At 39.5% G+C, this 14,646-nt stretch overlaps 3 protein-coding genes across 5 annotated transcripts in view; 1 reads left to right on the forward strand and 2 right to left on the reverse strand.

The window, feature by feature from the left end:
* Nucleotides 1–1,686: 1,686 nt before the first annotated feature.
* On the reverse strand, nt 1,687–3,765 carry LOC108623786 (putative GTP-binding protein 6). The gene is made up of 2 exons (XM_018022582.2): nt 2,268–3,765; nt 1,687–2,198 (listed from the first exon to the last, which is right to left on the reverse strand). Exons 1-2 carry the CDS (start codon nt 3,279–3,281, stop codon nt 1,770–1,772), a joined length of 1,443 nt encoding a protein of 480 aa, XP_017878071.1. The 5' UTR covers nt 3,282–3,765; the 3' UTR covers nt 1,687–1,769.
* Nucleotides 3,766–3,947: 182 nt separating this feature from the next.
* Nucleotides 3,948–8,662, forward strand: LOC108623785 (dynamin-binding protein). The gene is made up of 9 exons (XM_018022581.2): nt 3,948–4,060; nt 4,158–4,335; nt 4,404–4,522; nt 4,590–6,017; nt 6,085–6,234; nt 6,295–6,915; nt 6,978–7,160; nt 7,235–7,834; nt 7,912–8,662. Exons 1-9 carry the CDS (start codon nt 3,971–3,973, stop codon nt 8,104–8,106), a joined length of 3,564 nt encoding a protein of 1,187 aa, XP_017878070.1. The 5' UTR covers nt 3,948–3,970; the 3' UTR covers nt 8,107–8,662.
* An 845-nt stretch (nt 8,663–9,507) lies between these two features.
* Drat (Death resistor Adh domain containing target) overlaps nt 9,508–14,646 on the reverse strand; it is an 11,062-nt gene continuing 5,923 nt past the window's right edge. Inside the window, exons 1-3 of one of the 3 annotated variants that reach the window (XM_018022585.2) lie at nt 12,721–12,840; nt 11,579–12,295; nt 9,508–11,087 (exon numbers count right to left, since the gene is read on the reverse strand). In XM_018022585.2, the coding sequence (XP_017878074.1) occupies nt 10,670–11,087; nt 11,579–12,288 (1,128 nt within the window). In that variant the 5' untranslated portion in view covers nt 12,289–12,295; nt 12,721–12,840 and the 3' untranslated portion in view covers nt 9,508–10,669. Of the gene's footprint in view, nt 11,088–11,578; nt 12,296–12,560; nt 12,841–14,646 lie in introns of those variants that run through there. The other 2 variants (XM_018022583.2, XM_018022584.2) reach the window with 2 other exon arrangements.

Genomic DNA, 14,646 nt, shown 5'->3' on the forward strand with positions numbered 1-14,646 from the left:
ATATACCGGAAATGGAGGAGGGGGGAGGTAACTACAATTATTAATAAACGCATTTATATGTTGTAGAAAAAGTCACAAAATTCTAAGAAATTGTGTCATTATACATATACATAATTATGTACATACATAAATACACTTTTCTAATTGGAATTAAAAAGCAGTCATAATGACTTCCTTGGACAATCTAGTGTTAAAATGTTATGTACGACTCGCGGAGTATCGATTTAGAAATGAAAATCAGGGCCGGAAGCAAGAATTTACGTCTTCATCTGAGTACGAGGCATAAAATTCTCACGCCCCCATTCTGTTCCGCGATCTAGTTAAGATATCAGGATGTATGCGAACAAGATAGGAATAGCGAAGAGGAGGCGTCGTTCCTCAAGAATGTAAGAAGCGAAAAGATGATGACGACGAGTAATGATAGATCGTAACGCGTAGACACGCGAAGATTACGGAGATTAGAGCCGTCCCACAAGTGGGAGCGGCGGGAATGTAAAGTTGTTGCTTTGTTACCACGGTAAACAGAAGGAAAGCGGTGGAAATTAGTCGTTCAGCTAGGGCCAGTGCCAGGAGTGGCACCGTGATAATTAGGTTTCACTCGGTTCGCTTTAATAATCCAGGCAACATGCAAAGTGCATTGCCGGGATCCTTGCGTCCGTGAAAGCGTACGACGGCGAAAGTGTCTGGTGTGCGTGACCAACGGGAACGTTACCGCAGGTTGGCCGCGGCGGGTGACAAATTTTGCAAGGACAGCCGGAATTATTAATGCCTTTTCCGCGAAGGAACCGAGACGAGGCGCGAAATTAGTAAGCTCGAAAGCGGTACACGGCGCCCGCTACAAGCGAATTCCAATCGAGATAATGAAAATTAACGACGTTAAAGCAACGTCACGCTCGTAATTAATTATCGCGGCCCGTTTGCTCGTTGTCGATCGACTCTTGCCGCGGCGGACTCTTCCCTTCCCACAGGGAAGGACCATAATCGCGATATAATATCAATCCTTCATTAATTCGCCGAAGGACGGCCCCGCATCGAAACTCTTCTCTGTGCAACGGCGACGAAGCTGATACTTAATTCCTCAAGACCCTTTCTACGTACACTTATACAGGGTGTTCGGTTACTGATCCCAAATAGCTTAAAAGCTGATCTCAGAAACGAAAGTAAAACAAAAATCAAGAATAAAAATAATTGCTTTCGAGGATCACTCGCTAAGTAAAATCAATTAACAATTACTGATTACTTCGACTTCCAGAATCAATCCTTGAAATTCTTATCAGTCGAACACCCTATGTATGCACAAGCCAGCGGCTCTATGAATTATACATTACGTTGCCGACACCCTCACCGCGAACTTTCTTACGGAGAATGATCGTTTTTCTACTGAGCAAGAGACATAAAACAAATAAACTTGGTTCTTAATAAACTGCTCTTGAATCCTGTCGCGAGCTACGAAAAATAATCTCTCAGAGGTGGATAGTTCCAGTTGTAAGATGTAAATTGTATGTAATGAAGTTTTAAGAAGCGTGACAAGTAATATTTCAATCATACATCAGTCATATAGTATTGAAAGATACTTAAAAAGCTGGCCTAATTTCATAAACTTTGAGGATGGTAAGTTTCGTATGAAACACATAATGGACACATAACACATAAACACATTTGAAGGAATTAAATGATCACCAAGAATAACATGAATATCGATCAATGTAAGTGAACTATATTACAAAGTAATGTGGATACAAAGGGAAAATAACGTGGAACGAATTGTTTTAAATATTGAAAACTCGCTTGAATTTATAAAACACTGGTGTCGTCATGAACACGTCTATTATTAGCTTCTGTGCATCTTTCGGGTCTGGCTCCGCTTTTAAAACTGTCGTTTCTTTGTACAACCACGAAGCTTCAGCACTTCCCGCCTTTACCCTAATACGCTTTTTCACTATATTTCCGCTGTTCGTAATCTCTTTCTCTAACTTCATCCGTAGCAAATCGATACCCGTCGACTTACTCGCGGAAACGACAAACGTGTCGTTCGGTATCGTTTCTTTGAGATCATCATCTTCAATCATATCACATTTATTTGCTACATTAATTATCATTTTGTTCTCATCTACTAACGATGTTATAGTTTTCTGCACGTGCTGAATCTGAGCTTCGGCGTCGGGGTGGCTTATGTCAAATACGTGAATTATAATATCCTATAAGAGATGAATAAATTAATTTATTTACTTTGTATTCGGATGAGATACAAGTGAGATTATACGTACTGCAGTCAGAGCATCTTCTAAAGTTACTAAAAATGGTTCTATCAAAGTTTCTGGCACGTCTTGAATAAATCCTATGGTATCAACGTACAGTACTTTTAATTTATTCAGAAGCAATCCCTGATGTACAGTTGTGTCTAAAGTAGCAAATAACTTGTCTTCAGGCTGCAACGAAGCATCTCCTGTCAATGCTTTTATCAAAGACGTTTTCCCAGCGTTTGTATATCCAACAACAGCGATGCTTGGGAAACCATAACTCTGCCTCTGTTTTTTTATCATGTGTCTATGTTCTTTCAGTTTTTTTAATGCAGTTCTTAGTTTCTTCTCCCTGCTCTGAAGAATGTTCTTCAGTTTCTCATTGAAGTTTATACGTCCAAGACGATAATCGCTCAACTCAGTCATTTTCTTTTTTATATACGGGATTTCTGCCAAAGCCACTTGCAGTTTCGCCTCTGGAGTCTTCGCGTGCTCACGGAAAATATGGATTACTAAGGAATAACGATCGAACACTGGCAACTGGAAGGCGTTCTGCAGCTCAGAGATTTGTATAAATTTTAGCAAGTTCGTGCTAACGAATATAGCCGTAGGATTTCCAGAATTTGCAATCTCCGTCTTCAGTGATACCAGAGTTCCTGAGCCAACCAACTGCTTCTTTTCCAATGACATTAATGGAACGAGTCTTTCTCCAACGACAGTCCAATTTGGCAGAGTTTTGACTAGTGTTACCGCTTCTGCTAACTGCAGATTAGGTGTGGTGTACCTTTTCTTCTTAGAACCCCATTTTATATATGGTTGTATCACAAATACCCTGCGCCCAAAAATCGGGTTTCCTAAATACTCTTGAGACAGTTGCGTGTAAGTGTGCTTCTCCTCATCGCTCTCCTCGTATTCCTCAAATATATCATCAGATTCATTCTGATGCCACCGAATAGCACTCACTACATCAAACTTCCTCTTTCTACTCACTATACACTGAGACTTATGTAAAACGTGAACGAGTCTTTTTAGGCACTGCATGATTTAATAATCATAAATTGAAGAGTATTAAAAATAATATACATGAAGCTATTTTATAACCTCACATGGAGTAGTTTAACCTAACATACCATTTAAGTTTAAACAATATATACACACATATATACATGTATCTATAATATTCGTTTTGTATGATTCTTTTACTTAAGTATTTAATAAATAATATACAGTCTATTAATATTGTAATTATTATATCTTAATCTACGTAACCTAACCTATCATAGTCGAATTCTTGTAAATCAGTAGAGAATACGTATCGTTTCATAATAATATTTCCTACCATAATTCTACTTTTTAGTACTATATTTACTGACATCCATTTTTAACAAATTAAATCATTTTCGCAATTTTTCAATAACGCATTATAAGCAGTACGCCACTTCTTATTTCGTAATTAACGTTCTAAAATAATTATTACCGTTCTTGCAATTGTTCTTATGCAATATTAATGAACAAATCGCATTTTATAATTGTTTTCCTTGAGATGTGCTTATTTTTCGCGGTCTGAGCCGAAGACTAGACATATAAACCCACGTATAAACCGAACAGATGTTCCTGCCACGTGACTAGCCACCTTATCACTGACAAGGTGTCAAATAGGACAATATCCACTGCGAACTGTAACTCTCTATGAGAAATTAAAGACAAAACTTGATGAATCTCGCGTAAAAATGGAACCTGGGATACTAACGAAGGTCTTGTCCGATTTCCTAACGACTGTCGACGGCGAATTAAGTTTGCACAAGGGAGAATACTTCCTGGTAACGTGATAAATATATGTGTGACATAAACATTTCTGTATAACCCTATTGGAATCCCTATAAGAATTGCATTAGCTTGTTTGTAATATCGAAATAGGTGTACAGCATCGTGGACAAGCATTGGTGTTATGGGGAATCTCGTAGGAGAACAGGAAAATTCCCATCGAATTATCTGCACAAAGTGGAAATTCCACCCTTGCACGATACTCAATCTTTATTCGTGTCGACTGCCTCCTTTCCAGGACAGCAAGAAGGAGACCTATCCTTTGCTCAAGGTGCTCATAGGCATGTACGATATTTATTATCGACGCCTGATTAACTTATCAAATGTTTTGTGGTATAGGAGAAATTATTGTTGGGATACAAGATGTTGGATCTGGATGGTACTTAGGTCAAATAGGTGATAGGAAGGGTATTTTCCCTCTGACCCATGTATGGCAACTTGATACCAAATTACTAAAGGTATGTGAGCTTTGTAAATAGTAAAAGTTGAGACAAGTAGAAACTGTATGATTTCTGTCATTTTCAGAAAGGTTTAGAGAAAAAGACTATAAGAAAGAAAGCCAGGATAAAGGCGAATTTAAAAGCACAACTTGATGGGGAACTCGATTTAGTGGAAGGTGAAATAGTTACTGTTACAGAAGTTCTTGGCGATGGCTGGTGTTGTGGAATAACCGAGAATGGTAAAGAAGGGACGTTCCCAGAAGGATTTATATCTTACATAAGCGATGACAGTGACCAATTAGATACGGCAGTCTTAACTGAGAATAATAGTTTTCCTTCCCCGATTACTTATAACGATAGGAAGTACACGAATATTGAGAAAGCTGACTCATATAATGAAGAACCTGCACCAAATTATTATGATTTGTACCCTGACATTCAAGAAGCTTCCTCGGATATATCAAAAGTTTCCCAAGACACCAATAATTTAAATGCATTAGATTTGAAACCGTATGCTATAACTTTATATCCATTTAACGCTCAATTTCCTAATGAGCTCAGTTTCGCTGTAGGAGAAGTGGTGCATCTTATCAAGCACATAGATTCCGAATGGATGGAGGGAACAATAGATAATCAAAAGGGAATATTCCCTATATCCTACGTTAACATCATAGTAGACTGCAACGAAACAAACAATAAACAGAATTTATATGATCAAGAGCCAAACGCTGTTCAATATAATGAATTAATATCTGGAACTCAAGCAAGAGTCGAGTACACTTTCAAGGCTCAAATGGACGGAGATTTGAACGTGTTTGAAGGTGACACTGTTAAAGTGATCAGCATGGCAAACCCAGATTGGGTCAACGTCGAAGATCAATCGGGTAAAATTGGTTTGTGCCCAAGAGCATACTTGAGTCCCTTGTCTGCGGACTCGTCGGATCTTATTTCAGACACACTGGAAGATTTTGTTGTAATACGGCACGATGAAGCAATTTCCAATAAATCAAAAGAGCAGAAATCGAACAGGCTCTCGGAACCGCATAGACCGGCTCCGCCAGTACCAGCACCGGGTAGAATACCGTTGCAGAAAGATGCCACAGGAGGAATTGAAAACTCGAGCGATGCCAATCAACAGATCGACATTGCTAGTAACAATAATTTGGATATTAAACAGAAGAAAGCGGACCAAAGACAAAACGTTATATCGGAATTAGTTATTACCGAGAAGGAGTACGTTCGCGACTTGAAATTAACGTACGAAACGTTCAATTTACACAATCCAAGCCAACTTGAATCTTTAGGAATAGATGTGGCTATTTTATTCGGAAATCTGTTTGACGTTATTCAAGTTGCCGAGGAACTATTAGAAATAATATTAAGGGCGATGAAGGGATGCGACGAAGAATTGCAAAATGTTGGTTCCTGCTTTACGATAATGGCTGAGAAACTGAAAAGCGTCTACGTGAAATACTGTGGAAATCATGAAGCTGCTTTAATTTTATTAAAAAGGGTAACTCGTGCATTAAATGATTAATTTCATAGTCCTTGACGTATGTTTTACACGTTACTATTTTCAGTATGAGAATAATGAAGAGATAATGAAAGTATTCAACAAAGGCATTGAAACGTTACGATACCAAGTGGCCTGCTTCGACATGAGTTCTATTCTTATAAAACCAGTTCAAAGAATATTGAAATATCCTCTTATTTTATATGAATTGGTGAAGGTATGTAATGCCATTATACTATAAATTCTTTTGGTTTGAAAACAAATAGTTATCTTTCAGTGTACCGATGATAATCATCCTGATAAACGTACCGTGGAAGAAGCGTGGAAAACTATGACTGCCGTCGCCAGTCATATCAACGAATATAAGCGGCGAAAAGATTTGGTGTCCAAGTATTTGGACAACGACAATACATTAATAAGGAAAATGGCTAAACTGAACATGCATTCCGTAGCAAAGATGTCCACTAGATTAAGTACGAGATTGTCCGCAAGTTTGGGATTGACAAACGTTGCGGTCGATCCAGAGTTCGAGGAACTCGAGAAACAATTTAGATCTGTTGAGAAATGTACCTTGCAATTAGCTAAAGACGTCGAGCAATGTCTCACGTATTTAAGCGACGAAGCTATCTCCGGAGAGGTGATATCGGACTTTTTAATTCAGTATTATCAAGGAACGCCGAACATCCAAGCGAAGAGACTTAGAGACATAAGATCCATGATCTGGTCGCAATTCGTGCAAGAATTGAAAGTATGTTTAAAGAACAGAGTAACCGCGCCGATCAACTTCCTAGCTATTCTATTAGAGGGACCTGCTGTTTTAATAACAAAAAGACATGACAAACTGTTAGACTACGATGCCGCTATCTCTAAAAGCGAAAAGTATAAAGAATCGAGAATTGTAAGTAACTGTTACGATTAACTATGATAAGAAATTATGAAGGATCGCTTTACTTTTTGTAGGCACAAGACGAATTGGCAACTGCTAAGTGCAACTATGAAGCTTTAACGAATCAACTATTAGAAGAATTGCCGATTTTGATTGACGCCGCGACGAAAGTTTTAGTAAATTCTATTAGTGCTTTTGCACATGCTCGTAAACTTCTGTGTGGCAAAATTACTAAGAGATATTTAACTGTTTGCGAGGTATTTCGAATTAATTAATCAATGCTTCTACGTGAAACTCATCTAATAATATTCTATTTGTAAAATATTTTCAGACGTCGACACGTTTATCGTCTCAAGATATTCTGGAAGCGTTCTTAGTCAATCATAATTTGTTATGGAATCAAATGACGCGTTTTACATTCGCCGGTTCGAATCCACGTATGGAAGAACCGGGATCTACTTGGGGCCTACAGAGCGAGGGACAGAAGCTTCTATTGAGGAACAAGTATTCCGCTGATAAGTTATACATTGTTACAGAAAATGTAGCGAGCACTTCGTCTTTGGACATGGGTGTTGCGCGCGGGACATTAGTCGCGGTAATTAAAAAACAAGATCCTATGGGTAACGCATCCAGATGGTTCGTGGACAACGGTGTTGTCCAAGGATTTTTACCTTCGAAAAGTCTGCACCTTCAAGTACCACAAGTAACGCAGCTACCTAACGAGGCTGATACCAAGGGTACAAATATTTCGTCCACGCCTGATTTAATTTGCATGGATTCTCCTGAGAGAGAACTGAAACTTACGTCTCAATCGCACCTGGAAGAATTGATGGATCTGGATGTTGAGAAAGAGGTGAACAAAGAGACTCACTGCTATGGCAATATTGAGCAAATCCCCAGAGTTCAGCAGTATCAAAATTTAAACTACGAAGTAAGTAGTACATTATATATAATTGAAAAGATTCTTGTCAAAACATTTGGCACTTACTACAATAATCTTTATGACAGTTCTACTATGCAGAATATGACTTCTCTATAAATACACCTGGAACGTTGTCAGTCGTTAAAGGGCAAGCGTTAAGGCTTGTCAGGCCTCACGATGAAAAAGGGAACGATGAATGGTGGCTTATGGAAGACCGTTATGGTAATAAGGGCTACGTGCCTCAAAATTATTTACGCGAACCACCGACTGGGAACCAATAAACTTAATTACGCGTTGAACGCATAGCTAATGAAACCTATGATATTTTAGTCCAAAGTATAATTAATCATAAAAATTTTTATCAATGTTGAATATTTAAATATTGACAAGCGTTAATGATGTTCTACTCTATTTCATAAAAGATATTATTGCTTATTGTACTTACGTTCACGTGCTTTACACTTAACACTGTACTTCCTCAGTATTTTTTATTACGTGTACATAACACTTATGTGAAACAGGTGAAAGATATGTGTATATAAATCATGTTTACATAATACAATACTTCTGTGATACTATTAATCTGTGTCACTTGAAATACTTTTCACGTTTTATTCTATTGAAACGTATTTTGTATAATATATATACAAATAGATATATATATTATACATTTTGTAATTGATTTTATAAAACTACGATATAAAAAGCGTTGATGACTACTATGGATTTTATTACATATGTATATGATAAATGCATATGTATACACAAACGTATTATGTTTATCGTTCTGTACTCAATAAATTATAAACGTACCAATAAATTATTGAGTAAATATGAGTTTGTCTAACATAATAATTAGCAGAAATCCCCCTTCCCGGTTATTGGAAAACGAACGAAGTGCCGCGCAAACTGATAGACATTACGAATCGTATAATCGTAAAAAAGTATAATTGTAGCGAAGAATGAGTAAATAATATGAAAAATTAAATGCTTTATAAGTATTTACCTTAGCGATACCTTTTTTTATAGATGCTTCGTTGTCATCGTAGGCTTGTAATCCCGGAATGGCGAGCGGCCGTTGAACCGAATTTGCGTCACACATATTTTTGTATGTTATTCCCACGCAGAAGTATAAATATTGTCACAAAACGTGCAGCAGCGTATTTTAAAGTATGTAACCATATATTCTTATGTATCGGCACAGTATTATGTATATATTTACGATTTTGAAACGTGTTGATGGACTTTGCGGCGCACAGCTCGATCTATCGCGCCACTCTTGTGTTCCCTCGTACAGAAGCACAAAACGATATATTCTCGATTCGTATTATTTCATTTTTTATTTCGAATTCCTACATCTGTTAGTAATTTATTATAAATAGGAAACATACTCGCGGTCGCGAATGAATATTACTGACTCAAACCAGACAAATGATTATTGATTTTATTTATTTAAACCGATTTTCCGTACTGGACATGATTATTGATTACGATTATCGATTAATGGGGGGCCATTTTCGAAATCGATTAATGACTGACCAATCACAATGCATTCAATTGTAACGGATTTTTAGCCGCGAGTGAGAATTTTGTAAGTGAGAATGTCAGTTTTGTTGTTGAAGTTTGAAGACGATGAACGCGGAATTCTTCCGTAGAAGGTTAGTAAAATAAAAATTGCTTGGTTACTTTTAATAGAAAACGTATCGGCTATATTATCACCATATTATAATACAGTTACTGTTGCAACGAACAGTCGATACAATAACGTTACAGTAACGTGTCTCTACACCGTTAAATTATCGCCTAGGTTTATATTAAAAAATACAAAAAAAGAAAAAGAAAAACGGCTACGTCTAAATAAAGAAAACAGTCTTTTAAGGTACAGTGACTTAATTGCAACGTGAGATACGACGTATCATTTTGCGTGTCGTGCTGCACGCGATCGGTTCACTTAATCTAACAATAAATTGCGCGATGCGTGTGTCTTTGTGTGTGTGTGTGTGTGTGTATAAATGTAATGTGTATGTTTGTGTGAAAGAGAGAAAGGAATACTGATACCTAAAGGTAATTAGCAAAAACGCCCACGAAAACACGGTGTTAATACACATTCGATGAAATTAATTCTCGCACCTTATGAGATAATTCTTATAAAGTTTACATTATTTGCAGAACACAAATGAACGTTCACCGGACCTACTTCAAACTGCATACCGCTGTCTACGAGGCATAGTATTTAAATATTATTTACCGTCTATGAATATTTCCGTTGTTTGTTCAAATTTGTCGACGCGCAACGCAGACTGGCATTTCGTGTCCGGAACTTCTCTTGGTAATAGTCGTTTTAATTGACAGTAAATACTTAACAAGGTTTTACACGCTCGAAACTGAAGCTGAAACGGGGGTGAGTTTTGTTATCGATAACGCATAGAACAACGACACGATCTCTATAAATCGATCGAAAACTTCCGATAATTTCCGATACACAATAATAATAATATGTAAATGTATGTATCTACGATGGATACACAGTGACGTATCATTTAACTGGCTTGCTTCCTTCCTGCTTCGAGCAACAATGAACTATACCGTCTCGTGTTAATGGTTCAACGAATCTAACGCTTCTCGCACATATGTATATATATGTATGTATAACGAGCCCTCATCGAACAAACTTTCGTCCCGACGAGTCTGAAACAGCAGTGTCCTAAGTACCCTCTGACCCACATAGACTGCGAAGTCTAATCAATTAAGATTAATTCAACCCTTGTCTACGCTTCCAATCATCGTGAAATTCTCGTTTCTTGCCGATTCGCGCGGCACGCGATATTCAACTCGAACAATTTCTTAATCCGCTGGATAGAAGCGTAAAATCGCGCGTCCTTGGATCTCTGAGTGGCACAGTTTACGTACGACGTCGATGGCATCTTCGGCGGGGTAAACGGTGTGCGGTGGAGGCTCGATTTTACCGGACGCCACCAGCTCGACCAATTCGCGAAGCTGCTCTAAGCTTCCCTGCTCGACGGACTTCAGACATATCTGCCATTCCTCTGCGCGTCTGCTGAATTTCGGTAGGAGCCGATCGGCGACATCTTTGATCACGAAGACCACTCCGCCTTTGCTCAGGCACTGCATGCTGCGATGAAGACTACGGGAGGTAGTGCCGAAATCGATAACGATGTCCACGTGGCCCTGGCAAGCGTCCATGGTCCGCTCGATCAGCTGCTTCTCGTATAAGTCCTCGCTCCATTGTACAACGTTCACTCTGCACGGACAAAGAAAACTCCCAATGAGTATAACTCAGCGTCAGCGTCAACGCCCTGTATAAATCTGAGCATAGCTAAAGACGGTGCAATGCACTGATAATACCATTAATATTAGGCAAAAACAATACTGGCTATCAGTCATCAGCGTTATCAGATTAAGTAACATTTAATCGAAATGCACGATCCGACGAGGAAGATAAGGCAACAAGGAAACGATTCTAAATACAAACATAATACATATAATGCTAATTATGGAAGAGATAATGAGTGGCAAGAGGTCAATAGATCAGAGATCCTCGTTTTATCTTTGAAGTGTCAATACAATGAAATTGCTGGTAGAAAAATTACGATATAATTAAGCGAAATTGAAGAGATGTCATTAATCGTTCGGTTCAGAGATCAACGAGAAGAGACCGTGCGCACGATACGGCAATCAAGCCGAGCGATATCAGCCTTGTACCAATTAAATTAAACGATCAGGACAACTTACCGTTGGACTTCCTGGGCCATGGTCAGACCGTCATCCTTCAGCGAGGCGATCGTGATGGTAACGCGATCCTTCGTGTTGCTGAAGTGGTAAGCCGCGATTCGGAGAGCCCACAGGGCTAGGCCGCCCGTTCCGACGATCAAAATCTTGCAGACACTGTTCTCGCCTCTTTGTTTCAGCAACGTTTGGACGTGTTCGTGCGCGGCGAACACCGTGTTCATGGCTAACAGAGCACCGGCGGGCAGCATCGCGGCGACGCTTAGGGTCATAGTGTCGGGAATTTTGATCAGGTACTTGAGATCGTGTACGACCAGATATTCGACGTATCCATTCGGCACGCCTTCGTATGGGTAAAGAATTACTCGATCGCCGACTGTGTAGCCGCAGTCCTCGGGCACGTTCGCCCCGAGGGACTCGATCACACCGGCGACTTCGTAACCAGGGAAGAGAGAGGCGTCCCGATAGCCATGGTGCGGAAGGGACATGGGGAAGTCGCCTTCTACGGAAATATCCGTGGCTAGGCTGCTGCCGCTGGAGACCGACGTCAGACTAGTTAGGCTGGGTGACCGTCGAGGATGGTAGCAAGCACCTGCACACATCACTCGGATACGGGCACCGTTCGCTGGAACGTCCGGAACGGGCACGTCGAAGCTGAACACCCATTCGCGACCCGTCACGCTCGGGGACTCGATAGACACCTGCTTGCACAGCATCCTCTCTCTGAAATTATACAGAATGACATCCAATTACTCAACGCGAAAGGCAGGTTTGCTATGATTGAAGGGAAGTAAAGCGCATCGGTAATTTTCAAGGAAACGCAAGAAAGAGAACGTCGTTAACTCGGCGCGCGTTCTGTTTTGCCAGTCAGCTGTTCACACCGTTCATCGTTATACAACGAATCGAGCTAATCAATTCTACACTTGCGCATCGATCAATCTTCAGATTTTTAATTAATTTATTGAGAGGATTTAAAATGCGTGCATACCCGCTGCAAGGCGAACAGGCTTTGTGCGCAACTGGTGCCCTCGGTTCCAATTCGACGGGCATTTTGATTTCTGAGTCACAACTTCTTATCGCTATTGTTAAATTATGTTCGCACGAAACTCGATGCACGAATTTAAGATTTCTTCAGTCACGATGCTCACTCGATTAAAGTTAGAGACGTTGCAGAAGCTTGGATCGAGATAATAGAAACGGATCCTCGTAAGCTGACACAACAGATTCCTCTTGAATAGCGTAGAACGTACTAATCGATCCCGCTGACGCTCGTTCTCTTTTATACCCCCCGGCGAGCTTCCTCAAACGGGTCGCGTTAGTCATGGTAGGCAGGAAAGATACCATGGTAGGGGCTATACATAGTAGAAACGGAACGTGAGCAGGTGTGAGCACTCACGCGCCACGTGCACCGTCTGTTTTTCTCGTATACCAATCCTTGCATGCTCGTCCAGTGCGTCGTGATACACGCATGAAAGAGACGGAGATAAAACATTATTCTTCGCCTTCTATCATTTCGATGACGAGAGGTTTATCTTTTCCATCGCGTTACGTCAGGATTTCACCTGAACTTAAAAAGTGCTATGATGGACAGTCTCAATCATGCGAATCTAATAATATATCTGTTTACAGGTTGAGTTTGCGTGCTAACAATAATAGTGAAAAAGTTAGAATCCTCAGATAAGGTACACAACACTTATATCTCTGTTGTTTACGTCTTTAACGATGATTAGAGCTGAAGTATTGTCGATTGTCCACGCGCGCATTAGGGCTCCTGACACACGTCATTTCAATTTCCCTGATGGCTTTAAATATAGGAGGCATCAATCGATCATGTGCGCTTTATACTTAAAATGAAACTTTACCAAGCAAGTAATCGGCACGTACTCAAAGAAACGTAGGTATTTATACGTCTTTACTTTTTTAAAAAAGCGAACGTCATGCTGGATAAAGCAACAAAAGGGTTGCCTGACGTAACGTTTATAAAGACGCTTTACTAAAAACGTCTTCGGTGAAAAATCAATTTATGTACCCAAACAGTATACTGGGAAAATGATTATGCATCCTGCCAGGTTTTTCCTGGCCTTTAACATACTTTTAAGTCCATCGCCATTTAGTCTGACTTTTATTGGCTCGACCTCGGATATGCATGCGATTTGCTTTGTTTTTATGCGAATATTGCAAATCTGCGCGTTGTCACATCCGATAGTAGGAGTTGACGATATCTTTATCAATTCCCTATTGATGTATGTATATTGTGTATGTTTCGTATCGTAAATACACAAGTCTTGCCTGTTACGAGCATATAAACAGATTGATTTCGTTTTTAGATTCAGATAAGTCGGCACTTTAGTTTTATTTTCTACACTCCTCACATTGGAAGCTATCGCGAAATGATTTGGAACTGTCAACAGCCTCTTAGCCTGTAAGTTGCGCTCAATTGCCGTTTACATTGATAACATCGATATTGAACGATTTACAGTATTTGGAAAAATTAACAAGCACGTGGTGTCCATGTGACACACAAGCGAAAACATGTCGAAAGGGAATAGTAATTGCAAAGAAGCATCTGGTAATAAACCTAATAAATAGAACACTTGTGGCTCCGCTGTACTGCATAGGTGTAAACATTAGTAAGAGTAATTGGAACGACCCTGACATCAAAATGAAAAACATGTTCAGCTGAAAGACCTGAAATAATTATACAACGTTAAGAACTTAGAACCCACTTTCTGTGGAAAATATGTTCCAATTGAGGGTAATAGGGTAGCAAATTGAGTGTAGGAATAATACCAACTTCCGTTAATATGGTTTATTAACGTCACGCAGGCAACACCAACTGAACTCAGTATTTATAGAAAATTGTGGAATATAAAGTACTTGAGTTCTCAGCTTCAGAGTCTGAATCGTTCTAAATACATTTTTAGCAAGGGTTTATATCTTAGTTCTAGTAGGGAGCGAACGACCTCGGCCCTTATGATTATACCGGGTAGTCTAATAATTAAGCCCTTATGACTACACCGGGTGGCCTGGTTAACATCTAGATTATCTCCGAAAGTAGAAGATTTAGGAAAGAA

This window comes from Ceratina calcarata, unplaced genomic scaffold, assembly GCF_001652005.2.
Source record: "Ceratina calcarata isolate Rehan_Ccalc_2016 unplaced genomic scaffold, ASM165200v1 scaffold289.2, whole genome shotgun sequence".
Classification (NCBI taxonomy): Eukaryota; Metazoa; Arthropoda; class Insecta; order Hymenoptera; family Apidae; genus Ceratina; species Ceratina calcarata.

What these genes read in the sequence shown, in the direction of transcription:
- LOC108623786 (XM_018022582.2), bottom strand. Translation starts at nt 3,281, where the DNA reads ATGCAGTGCCTAAAAAGACTCGTTCACGTTTTACATAAGTCTCAGTGT. An exon ending in TAGAAGATGCTCTGACTGCA is followed by an intron (nt 2,199 to 2,267) that starts GTACGTATAATC and finishes CATCTCTTATAG; the next exon opens with GATATTATAATTCACGTATT.
- LOC108623785 (XM_018022581.2), top strand. Translation starts at nt 3,971, where the DNA reads ATGGAACCTGGGATACTAACGAAGGTCTTGTCCGATTTCCTAACGACT. An exon ending in ACAAGGGAGAATACTTCCTG is followed by an intron (nt 4,061 to 4,157) that starts GTAACGTGATAA and finishes ATATCGAAATAG; the next exon opens with GTGTACAGCATCGTGGACAA. An exon ending in GATATTTAACTGTTTGCGAG is followed by an intron (nt 7,161 to 7,234) that starts GTATTTCGAATT and finishes AAATATTTTCAG; the next exon opens with ACGTCGACACGTTTATCGTC.